At 44.6% G+C, this 16,165-nt stretch overlaps 1 protein-coding gene across 2 annotated transcripts in view; it reads left to right on the forward strand.

Annotated features, from left to right (window-relative positions):
- The window catches only part of TGFBR2 (transforming growth factor beta receptor 2), a 58,717-nt gene extending 43,657 nt beyond the window's left edge, over window positions 1-15,060 (forward strand). For both annotated transcript variants that reach the window (XM_084306740.1, XM_084306741.1), the window contains 3 exons: window positions 1,207-1,348; window positions 9,424-9,551; window positions 12,895-15,060. In XM_084306740.1, coding sequence (XP_084162866.1) covers window positions 1,207-1,348; window positions 9,424-9,551; window positions 12,895-13,074 — 450 coding nt within the window. In that variant the 3' untranslated portion in view covers window positions 13,075-15,060. The remainder of the gene's footprint in view (window positions 1-1,206; window positions 1,349-9,423; window positions 9,552-12,894) is intronic.
- The last annotated feature ends 1,105 nt before the right edge of the window (window positions 15,061-16,165 follow it).

Raw genomic sequence — 16,165 nt, forward strand, 5'->3', positions numbered from 1 at the left:
GGGAATTTAACTTTGGGACAGATGCTCAGGTTTGTTGTTGTTTGTTTTGTTTTGTTTTGTTTGCTGTCCCCTGTTTCTATCAAGGCTTTAGTCCTACAAACATTTGGATATGGTGCATTACACTTCTTGCAGCACTTTTTCCCATTTGCCCTGAGGATGGAGTTGTAAGAGTTGTTTCCAGAAGCACGCCAAATGGCTCTCTCAGCAACTGCAGACCCAATAACTGAAATGATCTTTTCCAGTCCTGCTTATCACTGGGCTCTGGACTGATAGTTGTAGTGCAGTCTACAAACAGCCCATTTGAATCTCCGGTCTTACTGCATCATCCACTTCTGAGTGTTTATTATTTGTGTGATCAAACAGTCTCCCATTTAAAGCTGTGTTTGCCTGATCAAAGACTTATTACCTTGGGAGTTTTTCAGGACATGTGTATGTGTGTGTCTGTGTGCATGTAATTTTTTGATACCTACCCTGTGAGGAATATGTTATTAGAGAGCAACTGGTGCATGATCCAATAATTATTCCTTAAATCCTTCCTTCTGATAAAAACAGACATTTAAACTTTGCCTTCTGCAATCAAGGTCATAATGTAGACCTCAGCAAAGCTGATAAAATCATTGCTGAAAATTACTCAATGTACATAAACTTTATGGGAAACAAAAAAGGGCTGATTTTTGGTTTCACTTCAGATGTGTGTTTCTGCATTTAGTGTTTGTGTGTCTGCTTTCTTCTGCCAAGCCTGCATTTACAACTTTCATTTTAAGAGTACTGTTGAAAGAAACTGCTTGCTCTGTAATATGCAGTGTAAAAGAATACAGTGTGTTTCTTGCTCATCTGAAAGACACTCGGTCAGTGGCATTTTCTTCAGCCCCAGAGGGCAGAGTTTATCTCAGTAAACAGCCAGAGTGAGAAAACTTGTCAGTGCCAAAATCATGGGCTTAAGGAACTATAAAGGGTTGCTGGGTTTGTTTGTTTGCTTGTTTGTTTTAGTGTTTTTCTTTACCAAGGGAGGTGCAAGTTGGTAGTCAAGACAATGCCAGATTCCCATGGCAGCAGAAAATATGACCTCTGCCAAGTATGGCTTGAATTGTTGGATGCTTGTCAAATGGCACCGCTTCTGTGAAAGCTGATGTCGCATCACAGCAGAATCCAAAGCATGAATTACAGTTTCAGCTCTTGAGCTCTGCCCTATCTCCTCTCCTGCAGGTTGGCACAGCAAGGTACATGGCTCCCGAGGTTCTGGAGTCCAGGATGAACCTAGAAAATGTGGAGTCCTTCAAACAAACAGATGTGTACTCCATGGCTTTGGTCCTCTGGGAAATGACATCTCGCTGCAACGGTGTTGGAGGTAAGTGCCCTCAGTTTTCTTCTCTCTAAAAGTATGTTTGGACAGACGTGCTCTTGTGGTTGTCTGTGAGTATGGGTGATTCTATTTAGGTCTCACTGATTGTTCTAGTGTGTCTGGATACTGTAATCTAACAGGCCTTCAGCAGTATAAGATATACATGAGCAGGCTTGAAGGTCAAGCACCTGAGAGCATGAGAAAATCAGTCCCCAGCTGCTGTAAGGATAAAACTGCTGTTAGGTAGACCACTTTTAAAGATTATTAATGTCTGTTTTTCCTTAAACTATAGCATCTTGAGTATATATGGAGAGACTCAGTCTGTATGTCCTCCCCCAAAATGATCGTAAATATAAGAAGCTTTGAAATATTAATACCAAGAAGTGGTAACTGTCCCCCATTTACCCTCATGGAGTATTCACTCTGAAACCTAATGAGGGGCCAGTTAAGTGTCACATTTACTAACTGATCATTTCAGTAAGAGCCATCATAGGGATACAAAAACCTTTCTGCTTTCCTGAGATCCCCTGCTGCCACTTATCATTTTTTGTGATGTTGCAAGAGATCATCCGCCTGAGAAACAAGGGAGGTTCATTGCATTAAGAGTGGTAACAAAATGAAAATGAGTGGAATTGACTATCAGAATTTCTCCAAAAAGAGCTTCTTTGCTTGTTCATATTCAGAGTTTGTTCACAGACACAAAATCTCCATTTCTGTTTTTGCCTAAAGCTGCCCCCGAATTCCCAGTGTGCAGCACTGGTATGTGCTAGAAATCACAAAAGTTGCTGTTGAGATATCTGCATTACATATTGCTATGTTTGAAGATTTTCACCTTACTTCAGGGACTAAAATAAGACTAAGTTAAATATAAAATTCTTCCGTCTGCTCGTATTGTCTAGTAATCATTTTGACAAAACCTGCTGCACAGTCCAGGACTCCCACAGGCAGTCTGAGGAGTGAGGCTGTTACAGATAACACTGATGTGGATATTATGGGAGACATGTGACTATGTTTTGATTTGTTACCCTACTTCCAAAAGTACAGAGGCTCCCTTTTCCTTGGACTTGGCACAGTTGCATCTCAAAGGGCTGCCACAGAGACAGGACAATCTGGCAGGGTAGAGCGCTACAGTATGGGGAACATAGTGTACAGCAGGGAAACCAGTGTCCCTTTGGAAGATGCACATAGCCGCTCCTTGTTTCTCTGCTCACAACCATGGGATACCACAAGACTGTCCACCGAGGTCTCTGAGGCCACTCTGCACAGCAGCTGTGCGGCTACACCACGGTGTCTGTGTGCAAGAGGAAGGAATGCCTCCATCTCAGCCTCCGGCTCTGTCTGACCAGCATTTGGTCTTTGTGGGTGGGCCGCCCTGTGGGCAACAGATTTGCCCCAATTTGCACCCTGCCGGGAAAGCTACAAAGCGAGTATGTGTGCAAACAGCTAGCGCTAGCATAAATGCATGAAAAAACATTCTTTTCTAGGCAAATCTTTGGGGGCAAAAACATGTGGTGCCTCAAGAACTGAAACTCAGTCTGGCATGTTCCAAGGCAAACCTATCCACATTTAACTGTCGTGGTCATGTATGTTTCTAAATGCGTTGGCACACCTTCAGCCTTTCATTAGCACTTTGTAAATGTGGCTGAGGAGATTTAAAACATTAGAAAACGGATCTTTGCCCTGTTTCTTGGGCTGTCTGTTTCTTGAATTTAGGAACACACGTTATTAATATAAATATGAGCTGTTCACTGTGGACTCTTTTATCTTTGCTGATGCCTGAGTCCCGTCCTGGTCATATTTGCTGAGTACAGTGAAATGGAGGTTGTAGCAAGAGCAAACCTTATTGCTGCTGTTCTCAAAAGGCAACTGCCTAAAAGAGGATATAAAGGGAGTTTCATAAGGAAGGAAAATCACCAGCATGTTTAGCTGGTAGAGACTGACCCGTTATAACCTTGAGAAGAAAAGCTGAAGTCATTTTAGGAAAAAGAGAGATCTCTCTGGCTCAGCATACCCTTTGCTTTCAAGGTGGAGCTTAACCCCCATCTCCTGATTTTCCTTATTCATTTCATCCCTCAGTTCTCCTCATCTCCAGAAACACACTTCTCAAATTTTGTTTCCATATTTCAGTCATCTTTGCAGGTAGCTGAACTCCCTAGCAGAACCACGGGAGTCTTTGGGTAGGATCTGTAGGGGGTGGAACTTGGGTTTAGTGTCTTCAACCACAGCAGCTAAAAATAACTCCCAGGATGTACCTCCCTTAGCTTGTCATTGGTGCTGAGCTGCAGAAGCATCGCATGGTTTCTCTCATTTCCTTCTTAGATTTTCCCTTGGTTCATGCAGGCTGACTCTTTGCAACCAGCTGGTAAAATATCCTTACAGTGATTCGTGACTGCAGCTCCCCCTCTGCTTCCCTCTCCATCTGTCACCCGTGAGACTCCCTCCTCTCCTTGCACCCTTCCCTCCACTCACGCAAACCCCTCTTGTCTTTCTGAACTGATGGGCTCTGAGAGGAGTGACCTCATGTATAAGCCAGGGTAGGCTGTCCTGACTGCAGCCAGCCTTTCCAAAGGAGCCTAAAGTTGTAGAGGCCATCGTCCCAGCACAGGCCTGACTGCAGTGTGGGCTCTTTCTCGGTAGAGCAGGTCCATGGAAGTTCAGAGAGCAGCCAAATGCAGAGGCGGTAGCATTAACAACTTTCAACAATTAGGGAAGGAAGCATGTGGGGGGCTAATTGCCACTCAGCCATGTAAAGGTAGGGTGACTTTACTTCTTCTACAAAGGGAGCTCTCAGGATCCGTTTGTCAACGTGCAGGTGTTGGGTGAGTGTGGGAGGCGATGGAGGCAGGCTCTTTCACTGCAGCAGCTTTGTCGAGCACAGTCTCTACAGCATGCCAGACCTTTGCAGTTAGCAGACATTTAAACAAAAATACCCAGCAGCATAATCCATACTGTGAAGCTGCCGTAGTAAATATGCAGGTGGGGATCAGCTTTCGAGAAAGGCTGTGCTGTTCATTGTTACTTTGTTGTGCTAAATACAGAGAAGCAGAAATGGGGCACGAGGGAAAAGGAGACAGAGGCAAAGATCGAGTTTGACTGATTTTTCACTGGAGTATAATTTAAGAGGCATATTTAGAAACTCAGCAATACTGCTTTGGGGAGAACTTCAACTGCTCCACACTGCCGTTAACTTGGTATTTCATTCAGTGCAACAGCTGTGCACCAGATGCTGCACGTTGCAAGAAATATAATTTTCATCTAAACCACTTGCTTTCAGAGCGACACAGCTTTGGCGACTGAGGCAAGTGTAATTTCTCCGACAGCCTCCTAGAAAGAAAAGAAAACCATCTGCTTTGTATCGGAGCTGCGGCAGCCAGGGGACTGCTGGGGGCAGCAGGAGAGGAGAGGAAAAGGAACCTCTGGATGCACAGGGCTGGTGAAGAGGGAGAAGAGAAACTCCTCAGAAAATGGCAAAGTTGCTTGTGCAGCATTGTACAGCCTGCAGTGTAAGGCTGCTACACCTGCCACTGGCTTTGGTGTAGCAGCATAGCTTTGTTTGAAACGGCAGCCTTGCTTTACCAGAGCTGTGTTTAATGCGAATAAAATCTTTAGTTAATCTTATGCTTACTTGGGAAGAGTCAGCCAGGAATTGCAACTAAACATTTGTGTATCCTGCAGCCTGTGAAGCACTCGGTGTTAATCATGCTGAGCATGCAGAGGTTACAGTGGTAGCAGTGAACATCTTGATAGCCTGTGCAGTGGGGATGTGCCTGCACATTAAGCCCTGAGGCATCTGCAGCTGAGGCCTGATTTAAGCTTCTCCTGCAGAGAGGAGCCCAAGTGGGACATGCCTGCATTGCGATGTCATGTGGGGGCATGTAGCCCTGAGATGGTACATCCACACAGTGCAGCATCACCCCACAACAGCAGCTCATCTCCCAGAAATTCCCCATGTGTCACCACAGTACTACATGTAGGATATTTGGTGCCATCCTTCAACAAGCCCAGGTAGTGGTAGATAAGATCTCCCTCCTGGGTTCTGCTGCTTTCCCACCTGAGAATCCAGCACACAGTGACTAAGCAGCCTGTAATCAGAGCAGAGCTCACACGCCCCTGACCCTTTGAAAGGGTGGCTGTGTGTCTTTGATCATCAGATGTGAAGTCACTTAGAACGTGTCTGTGCAAGGGAAACTGCAGAGTGAGTTCACCCATCCCAACTCATCCTCACCCTTCCCAGCTGACATTCATATTTGAAAGGAGTGGAACTGGGAAATCAAGGGAAAATGTGAAGTAAGCATTTGACAACTCCTTAAACTTGGCCATGAAATGGCTTTGGAGCCTTGCACAGTCCCTTTGTGCAACAGCTAAAGAGATCCACCGCCTAAATTCCTCTAGCATGAAGAAAGCCACACTGCATGCACATGCAGATGTGTGTGTACGTATGTATGTGAGTTGTCTCAGTAGCCCCACCATCGATAGATTTCTCTCTCCTGTGGCTCACCCCTTGGAAACTCTAAAATGAGGAGTGTTTCAAAAGGACACAAAACTCCCAAGCGCCAGCTCACTGCTGTGGACTGTGCTCTGTGATTTTTGCTAGCCTTGTTTCACCTCACTCCTGCTTTAATTCTACAAATAAGCCTTCATCTGCCGGCATGAGGAGCTGTCCCACAAAAAAAACAGCAAGACAGATCACATGCGGGAGTGTTGACAGGATTTGCAGGTGTGTAGTTCTGGCCTGAAGGAAGAGAATGTCACTACAATGAGTTTAGAGCAGAAGATCACATGTGAGAGGCTTATTCCTCTGAGGAACCCACAGCCAAATTTTCCAAAGCATTCATCAGGCACAACAAATAGAGATTTTCAGTAATAACTGTTTGAGGCTACAATCCAGTCCCAGCCTTTCTGAGAGTTATGGCCATGCCAGCGTTAAAGGGAAGCAGAGGTGCAGTGATTATTAGTGCAAGGTAGCTCACGACCATAAAGATTAAATGCTGGAGGTTGAAGTTGAAGGAGCCCTGCCATTATTGACTGCTAAAGGTGCTGTAGTTCAGGATACCTGAGATATTTATGGTACTTCAACCAGTTGTCATTTTTAGTGGCTGACTGGTCAAAAAACAATCAAAAGAAACATATAAGTCATGAAAAATAGATTCAGCATCTGTATAAAGCTGTTCATGAGCATCTAGGAACGAACATCTTAACCTACCTCAGACTGGCATCTGTTACATCTACTGCAGCACGTCAACATGATCCATGAATAACCCTAGCTATTACTGCAAAATGTGTCTGACACCTGAGATTCCCCAGCATAAGGAGGATTTACTGCCAGAGGATTCAGTGGGCTTTTCTTTCTAAGGGAGAGAGAAGCGAGATAATAAATAGCAAGAAGATGCTGCATGCTTTTCAAACCGAGGGAAGGCACGGCCGTATTACTATAAAGTTATTACAGAGAATTGCCATCTGGCCTCAATTTCTCCTTCTTTACAAATGAACAATAACAACAAAACAAAACAAACAGAACAAAACAAACAAACAAACAAACAAAAAACACAATAGTTTTTATATTTAGAAGAGGAATGCTTATAGCATAGAAGGAATTTCTTGTACATGGAAAATGTATTACAAACCTGTCAATTCCCCAGGAAGGCTTTCCCTTCCCCCACGTGAGCCATCTCATAAACCTCAGTGGCCTTCAGATTCAGCTCAGCAAGAGGGAACAGATCAGCACCACAGCACCAGCTTCCCCCTGTTGCACACTCAGACTCCTCTGAGGCAAGCACAGAAGAGCAAACCAGAGCCTAGCTTGCAGGGATTTCTTGAAAAAAGACGTATACATGCTCAAAACGGCCTGTTCACATTAAAAGTAACCTATATGGTGCTGGGAACTTTCCAATCAGCTGACAGTGCCACACCACACAGGTGCCATTGCTCAACATTTCCCCTTGATGCTTGTCTCCCCCGCTATGCTCTTTTCCAGCCTGTTTTTCCCCTCACACTGTGTCATGGTCGATTGTCCCTAACAGGGATCGTCTTCTCTGCTTTTGCTAGGAGATCTCTGAGCCTTGGCTAGTGTCCAGGACCACTACTGTAAGCAAACCATACCCGATGGAGACGGTGTATAGATCATGCTATTTAGGTTTCCTCAGCAATCTTTACTGTTTTGATTACCTTTGTTCATAAATGCATCTGCTTTGTAATCATTGGGCTTGCACTGCATGGAAATCTGGGTTTTTGACCAGCAGGATGGGAACTGCTCAGTTAACTTCTTGGGCTAAAGTCTTGTGAATTTACTTTGGCTGAATAATCTCAAACTCAGATCAATGTGGATGAAACTGGTATGCCTTCTTGTGGAGGGAAGGAAGCAAAGCAGAGTTTGGCCCTTGAGTCGAAAAGAAAGTAATTTACTTATGAGAAGATAGAGCTTGTGTTTCAGGACTATAGACAAGCAGCAGAGAGTTGTGTGGCCAGTGGCCAGCAGCAAATGATCCAGGAGAGGGAGGGAGATCTCTGCAGGAGGCATCTGTAGGGTAATCTGCTGGACTACATGCATAGTTGTTTGCAGCTGGACCTATAAATGCTGAACATTTAAAGCACGAGGTTTAATATCCCTTCCAAAATGTTTGTTATTATGACATAGGCTATTCTTTTAGAAATCCCCTCTCTTTTTCTGTAGCTTGTCAAGTCTTCTTCTCATAGCCATCACTAAGCAATGAGATCTACAGCCTGACTCTTGGAGAAAAGTCCACCTTTTAGTTATGTTCAATACTACCTTGTTTTTATCATGAGATATGTCAGTCAGAATGACCTGACGTATGTTATCTCAATATTTAATTACTTTAATATTTTACCATACTCTCACCTTTCCCTTCAAAGTACTCAAAGCCAAGCTTTGCTGGACACTTTTTCTGGGCCCTTAATCATTGTTATCGCCCTTCTCAGAGTTCCTATTTACTACAAAATGCCTCTGGAGAGGACTGAGCAGTGCTGGATACTGTATTTGAACTTTGGTTGCAACATTATACAGCAGTACTGTGTCTCCCATCTTGTTCATCTCTCTTCACACATCTTCTAGACACTTGCATTCTTCAGCCTGCCTAGTAGATTACACGTCAGTTTTTCTTGCCCTCAATTAATTCCTAGAAAGAAATAAGAGGCAGCAGAACAGGCCAACTTCATAAATCTTTATCTAATACTAGCAAGTCATTAGGCCTATGAGTAAATTCTCCATCTGTTCCCAAAGAAACCACAGCATTTTCTACACTGTGTCAGCATCTACTATAATATTTCCGCTCTCAGAGATTTCTTGAGTCTCCTCCAAAGGTCCCATATGTCTGCCTCTTCCTTTCTCTCTCCAAAGAAAAGCAAAGAAAATATGCAACATGCAAACAGAAACCAGAATGGCAGCAGCCCCTTCAGGAAGCCGTGCCCCCTGCATCATGGGTCAAAACTGACCTATTTTGGGAAAGAGGCCTAAAATAAGAGCAGACCACTACTGGCTCGGTAATAAACAAGGGTAACGTGGAAGCTTCCAGCACTGTTCCTTGCTGTAACTTTGTCCTTTTCGAGCAACTCTTTCCTCCTAGCAATCTGGCACATTAATATCTATGACCTAGATTTCGGTGTATATTTCACCTGGAAAGCGTGTGAGGACCCTGGGGAACCTACAGGGGACCAAAGTAACCCTTTCTTGCAAGCTTGGCTCAAGCAAAGCTCACCTTGAAGTCCCTGCGTGTTTTGGCTCAGCAGAGACTGTGAAAGGCTCCCAAGCCATTATAAGTGACTCTGCTGCTCTGACTGTGGCTAATATGATTATGTACTAAAGGGTTTAAATGAGAACTGTCTAGTTGGCTAGGAAACAAAAAGGGAGGGAGGGAGGGAGGGCGGGGGCATGTGGGAGAAACACATCTGAAATATTTTTGAACATGCCAACTGGCTTTGCTTTGTTTGGAGCTGGTCAGGCAGAGCAGTGGCACTGAGCAGCTAATCAGTGCCTCCTACTCCTCCAGAGAACAGCCAGCTCCCTTTACACTTGGCACCAGCACAGCCCAGCTGAATACCCTTGTGTTTGCTTATTCTCTTGGCAGAAGTGAAAGAGTACGAGCCCCCATTCGGCTCTAAAGTGCGAGAACACCCCTGCGTGGAAAGCATGAAGGACAATGTCCTAAGAGACAGAGGGCGACCCGAGATCCCCAGCTCCTGGCTTAACCATCAGGTAAGAGCACCACATCGAAGCAGCTGGGAGCCACACCACACATTTAGTTGCTGCCCAAAGCCTGAGCCTTAGCTCGGCATCCTGCTCAGTGGGAGGGATCTCTCTTTTGAACAGATCAGAGCTCTGCCACATGGTGACACTGATGCTGCCCATGGTTTAGACACCACAGGGTCATTGTGCCTGCCCCGAAAGCACTGGAATTTCTACTGCCCACCAGTGTAATCTGAAAGTGACCATACCAAAAAAAAAAAAAAAAGGAAACCTGAGACTCAACAACCATCTAGACAGCCACAGAATAATTAGGGCCTCACAGCACACTGCATGCAGGCTCTGAAAGGTCAAAGAGAGCAACTTCACACATGCATCCCTTCAGCAGAGAAAACAAATTTCAGCACTTTATCATGGAGAACGGTCATAGTGGAATCCCAGCTGTTGACAGGTTTAAGAAAATAGGAAATGAGTCGTCAGCAAGCCAGTTTGTTTTTATTCTGTGTAGTAGCAGTCCCTTTCCCTTGCATGTTGGGAGGCACTCTATCAGCTTTCCCCGTTCGCGGACACCACGGTTGCACTTCCTAGGTGTGATAGTCACAGCCTGATTTCTGAGTAGCTGAAGCTGAATGGAAACAAGCCAAAGGCATGCATTTCTTAAATTCTGCTCTAAGCAGTTTTATCAGAAGAGATAAAATGAGACTCATGTCAGAGAAGTGAGGCTTGGTCATTGCGTTTGTCAATGCGGTATGTTGAGTGGTCTTACAGACAAAAGGAAAGCACAGGGGACATTTATAAAAGCCCAGGCAACCAAGACCAGCTAGCATTTCCATCAGGAGCAATATAACACTCCCTTTTTCATTCCAGTTGGGATGTTAAAATCATAGGCTAACACTTACTTAGGAAAGGCCGTGTGAGTGGCTGTAATCAATCACTCCTCCAACCAGGAGCAACACATCTGCTGCCTGATGACTGTGGCAGAGCACAGCCCCTTCCTAGACCAGTGGTATCAATCCTTATGCAGCCAGCTGTAACGAGCAGGATTATTGAGGAGGGGTGCTTTAACTGGGGAGGAGAGCTGTGTTTTGAGGGACACCTGGATATCTGATGTTAGCAGGGCTGAAAGGCCCTAGAAATTTCTAGGAGCTAGAGCTACAACCATCTTCTAACTAACATGTTGAGCTGGGAAGGAGAGGTTGTATTAGTGCTCATCTGCATAGAATAGAAAAGTTATTGCAGAATTATTTTTCTTGTAATTGTAATTGAGCTAATAAAAGTGATCACGAGTTAATTGCAGTTGTTTTTTTTCCACAAAGGCAAAACGAAGTCCAAACTGGTAATATACACATGGTACTTTAGAAGATCCCAATTAACAAAGCAGAAAAGATCCTGAGCCAGATCATTTGGGGGAAAATAAAAAATAAGTAGAAGAAAATGCTTAAAATTAGGAACAGTGTGAAAACTTTCTGAGAATACTCAAAAGTCACGGTCTTCTGTGTGAAAAAAAAAAAAATAGAGCAGTGTAGAGAACTGATTAGGGAAAGAGAAGAACAACAGGAAAGTCTGTGGTCAGCAAATTGAGGACAATAAGTTTTCTCAAGAGCAAAAGGAAATCTAACTTAGCACCAGTCCATTACACCATATGAAAGAAAGATATGGCCTGTGCTAACGCAAAGGCAGAAGCTGTCAGCAAATATTTCCGTTGTGCGTTTGGGAAGAGTCAAGTGACGCACATGTCATCGAGGTCGATGAAGGCCCCTATAAAGCAAAAGTCACTGGCACTTAAAGCAGGCCTCAGGCAGGGTTAGATGGCGTGGGGACTTGACTGAATTTGGGGCAGAGCCACTCCTGTGGGCACAAACTGGCTGTGCCTTGGGAAGGGAGGCTTCAGGAGCACCTTCCAGGCACAGCTGGCCAGCTGTAGGGCCAGCATCAGTGTGCCAGCATGGCCAGGGCACTTTGGCAGGGAACCACCGGGGCTTGGGGTGCTCAGGGAGCCAGTTCGTGCCACCCACACCCCCGAATACAGGGCATCCTGCCGACTGGGGTGCCCTGTGCTGCACTTGCACATTTCTGGGGCATGTGCAGCAAGCTCCAGCAGGGCTCATTGGAGGCTCTGAGGCACGAAATGGATGCCTGATAACACAGGCACAGGACATTTAATGAAGGTGGATTTAATTCCCTCCGCTTGAGTCCCTTCAGAGTTTCACGTTGTGCTGTCTAAAATTCAGTGACGCATTGGCTTCAGCGGGGCTGTGACAGTTTACAGCAGCTGAGGATCTGCTTTGAACTCCACAGAAGTTGCTCTTACTGTAATGGCTCTTCCATATTCATTTCCTTCCACTGCAGTCGTGTTTTTGTAATGAACTCATTATTCATCGTGATAAAATTCTGGAATGGATTTACATATTACATTTTTTCCCCCTTAATGAGATTTGTTGCACTATTGATTTCAAGTTAATGTTTAATATTTAATTTAATTTACTGCTTGTAATTTCAATGCCAGCAGAAAACTAATGCTATTTGTATACAGACAATAACGTTCTGCTATTAACATTGACATCAGTCAACATCACCAATTAGGTAAATTACGCAATTAATGCACTGTTGTGAAATGTTATTTTTTTAAATAAGAAGTTTAAGATAAATCCTACTTAATGGGCTTTTAGTGTCATAACGCAAAGCACACAATTTCCTGGCAAATACCTCATGTTTACAAAATGCATTACAAAGATGCAACTGTTTTTTGTTCCTGTAAACATGTGCATCAGCATTGAAATGAAGGTTAAATAGTTACATCTGTGAGTGACATGTGTTTAAGTGTTTGTGGGACTGCGGCCCGTATTTGCACATAGTTTTACTTAGTCTGCGGGGAATTCATAAAGGCTGGTGTAGGGTCTGATACTGCTGGCAATCAGAATCTGTTCGAAAAGCCCATACAGAATTCAGGCACGCAAAGGGATGGATGGGTTGAGCAGGACATCATTATCCAGGCAGTCTGATCATGTCAATTGGAACAAAAACTGTTTGATTCCCTAACGCTGTTCCAACCCATCATTTTTCTTATTATGAAGTATCAGAATATACATCCAGGTATGACATTACCAGTGATGTAAGCTGCTGCAGGTACAGTAGTAGGGTGTTTTTCTAAAAAATATATTTAAAAAAAAAGCCAGTGCCCCCATTACAGTGACAGCAGAGCCCACAAAGCACTTTGGGGACTGGTTCCGTCACCTCCAGCACGTACAAGTAACCCCCTGCACTTTGGAGGGCCTTAAAACAAACTCTCACAGATGCGGTTTGGCGGTGACTCAGACTGTCCCCATCACAGCTGCTCTCCCTGTGCTCTCTGTAGGGCATCCAGATGGTGTGTGAAACCCTGATCGAGTGCTGGGACCACGACCCCGAGGCCCGGCTGACGGCGCAGTGCGTCGCAGAGCGCTTCAGCGAGCTCAAGCACCACGACAAGCTCTCAGGAAGGAGCTGTTCGGAGGAGAAGATCCCCGAAGATGGCTCCGTGACCACCGCCAAGTAATGTGAGCCCCAGAGCTCCGAAATGGAGAGAAGTCGCTCCTAAACCTTGGCGAAGGAAGAAGTCTCGATCGGTGCCTTGACTTGCTTCCTGGAGAACTGAGGCTGTCACTACTCCCTTTAAGCTGTGGCTCTGGACAAGGAGATGTATTCAAGGGAGTTAAAAGCCAGGGAGCAGGTGTCATACCCTAGCGTTGGCTGCCAGCATCATGCCATGTCATGGGAGGAGCTATGTATTGTAGCACTTCCTCAGGAAATGAGATTTGAGAATAGCCAATAACATTATGCACTTTATTAATGCCTGTATATAACTATGAAATTGCTATTTATATATATATATACATATATATATATATAAAAAATGTGTGTATGTATGTGTATATATATATATATATAAACAGCCATGCTCTGAAGGAAAGAGTTTTAAAAATGCCTCCAGGAAATTACCTGTGCATTAGAGATCCCTCCCCATTTAGGGAAAGAGCCTGGGGAGACTGGCACATCAGGACACTAGCAATTGTGCACTAAGCACTCTGCCAAAAAGATAGGAATAATAAGCAATAAGAAGGTGGCTTTCGAAGGAGACACAATAAGCACCCAGCTGTGGCCCGGGAGCTCACAGTTGCAGGAGCAGTCTCACAGCAGAAAGGCAGATTTGGCTTTGCAGCTGTAACTATGCAGTCCTGTCTGCTGCACATTTTAGAAGGTTCAGGGATGTCTTTGCCCTCTCGCCTTAACCCCAAAGTCCTCACAGCATCCCACAATGGGAGTGTGAGGATGTTTGCCCCCTCCCGTACGTGTGTTTTCATACAGAGGTCATTAGCGTTACATGTTTATTGCTTTCAATTCATGCTGCTTGCAAGCAGGTTGCAAAATATCAGCAGGATGAGATTTCCCCTCCTCCCTTCCCCACCCCCAAACCATACAAAACAAGACACGACCAGCAATAATCCAAGCAGATGTTTTATATTTGCTCTGCATTCTGAGTGCAGGCAGTACTCTTTTTTTTTTTTTTTTCCTCCCCTTTCCTTTTACCTTGATTGTGTTGCTGTAAGAACAAATACTTTTTCCATGTACAGCATGTCTAATTGCTTGACACACCATGGTCTGACTCTGTTCCACGCTTTCTAGAAAAAAGCGAGACAACACCCAGTGCCTTTATTTTTGCACGAGGACCTCAGAGCTGAGGGAAAGATCCATAACATCAGATTAATGTCATATCCTGCCCTCCACGCTGCTTGCATATAGAATAGCAGGGCTTCTGGTCTCCGACATGTTTAGGAAGACAGTTGGCATTACATTGGACTTATATAAATGACAGCAGTGTGTTTAATAAATGCTAACAATTTTATCTTCAGGAGTTTTGCAGTGATTTTTCACTTTTTTTCTTGCCCTTGGCATGTAAGCAGGCCTTGGAAACTAGAAATTCAGCCAGCACAGACCAGTCCTGTACAGGACTATATCCAGTGCAATTTATTAAACACCTTTGACAGATAAACATTGATATTTTTCTAGAAGACATTGACAAATCAGTCAACAGGAATCATACTCATTTAAATAGGAGTTCAAACATGATGGAAAATATTTTATTTCAAGTGGTTTTGTTAGCTTTTGTTTCATTTAAACTAAACTACTCAGAAATATTTAAACAGAGCAGAGCAAAATCTCAGCAACTATGGTGGAATTCAGAGGATGCTGTGTCGAATTTTAGGGGGGAAGGGTGATTTTTTTTTTTTTTTTTTAATAAAAACAAGAAGTGAGGGAGCTGCAGGGCCGCTGCCATCTAGCGAGGTGCTGCCAGTGCCTGTGCAGGCCCAAAAGAAGGGTCAATACTGACATTTCTTTCTTTTTTTTTTTTTTTACTACTACATGTAAAGGATTTTTTTAAATTCTTTTAAGGCATACTTCACCTGTACATCATGTATGAAATAGGAATGTGAACAATATATACTCTTGTTTATCAAATGTTTCAAGCACTTAACTTGCTTTGTAAACAGTGGTGGTTTTTTATTATTTTTTGTTTTGTTTTGTATAAATCAAATGTTTATTGGAGCAAATAAAATAACACCAACTCAGGTTTGTCTTTCATCTCCAGGGCATCCACAATTAGGTAGGGGCCTCTTCCTAAAATGATCCCTATCCTAAAATAATTCAGGTCCATCCCCTCTCACTGGAGGCCTGAATGCCACGCTCAGCAAGTCCAGTGGCCTTTGAATGTCTCTCACTTTGCTGATGACTCCTTCCCCCATTGGGTCCTTCCCTTACACACAGTAACACCAGAGAAGAAATCCACACTGGCTGCCGCTGCGGTGTAAAACCTTCCCTGGTCTCAGGGGAGGGGGGAGAAGCAGGTTTGCAGCCGATGGTCTGTTGCTTTTAGCTCCCTCCTGGGTACAGATAAGGCCTTCGTTAAACCTCGGTCATTTTGGTGCTGGTATTAAAGTGAGCCAGAAGACAGCCCACTAAATCTGTGTCACGAGGAAGTGTATGATTAATGTGCTCGTGCTGCACAGCTTCTGTGCTCTCCTCACCTGGACACCCCTCCCGCAGGGGACATGCACAGAGCACAAGCTCCACATGAACAAAGAGCGAGGCACATCCTTCGCCACCCCCCAGAAAACTGCCTTGGGTGTGCCTGAAGTTGAACCAAAGCCTGTGCACACAGCGCAGCCTGCCAGTGCTTGATTTAAGGCATCTGAGGCTTTCCAGGCATCACCCTTTTTTTCAGGGTGTGTGTCTTGGTGCCAAAACTTCCACCACAAGCCACGCTGGGCTGAATACATCCTGTTGAACGGCCATATGGGGATCCCCAAGCAGGCACCCAGGTGCCGTTCATGAGGTGGGCAGCATCACAGAGCAGCTGAGGCCGGCAGGGTGCTCACTGCTCCTGCTCAAAACAGGCCACTTAGGTTGCTCAACACCTTGTCAAACCTAGAGTGTCTTTGATTTCACTACCTTCCTGGACAATCAGTGCTTCAAACAGAGCAACACATGTAGCTGATATAAGGCAGGATACACAGCACAGAGGTCAAGTCCACTCTAAAATGGGCAACACGGGGGCTTTCAGAAGAAGGCTCTGCCTAAGTGTGCGCCCA

The sequence above is a fragment of the Netta rufina genome (genome assembly GCF_964035555.1).
Source record: "Netta rufina genome assembly, chromosome: 2".
NCBI classification, from domain to species: Eukaryota; Metazoa; Chordata; class Aves; order Anseriformes; family Anatidae; genus Netta; species Netta rufina.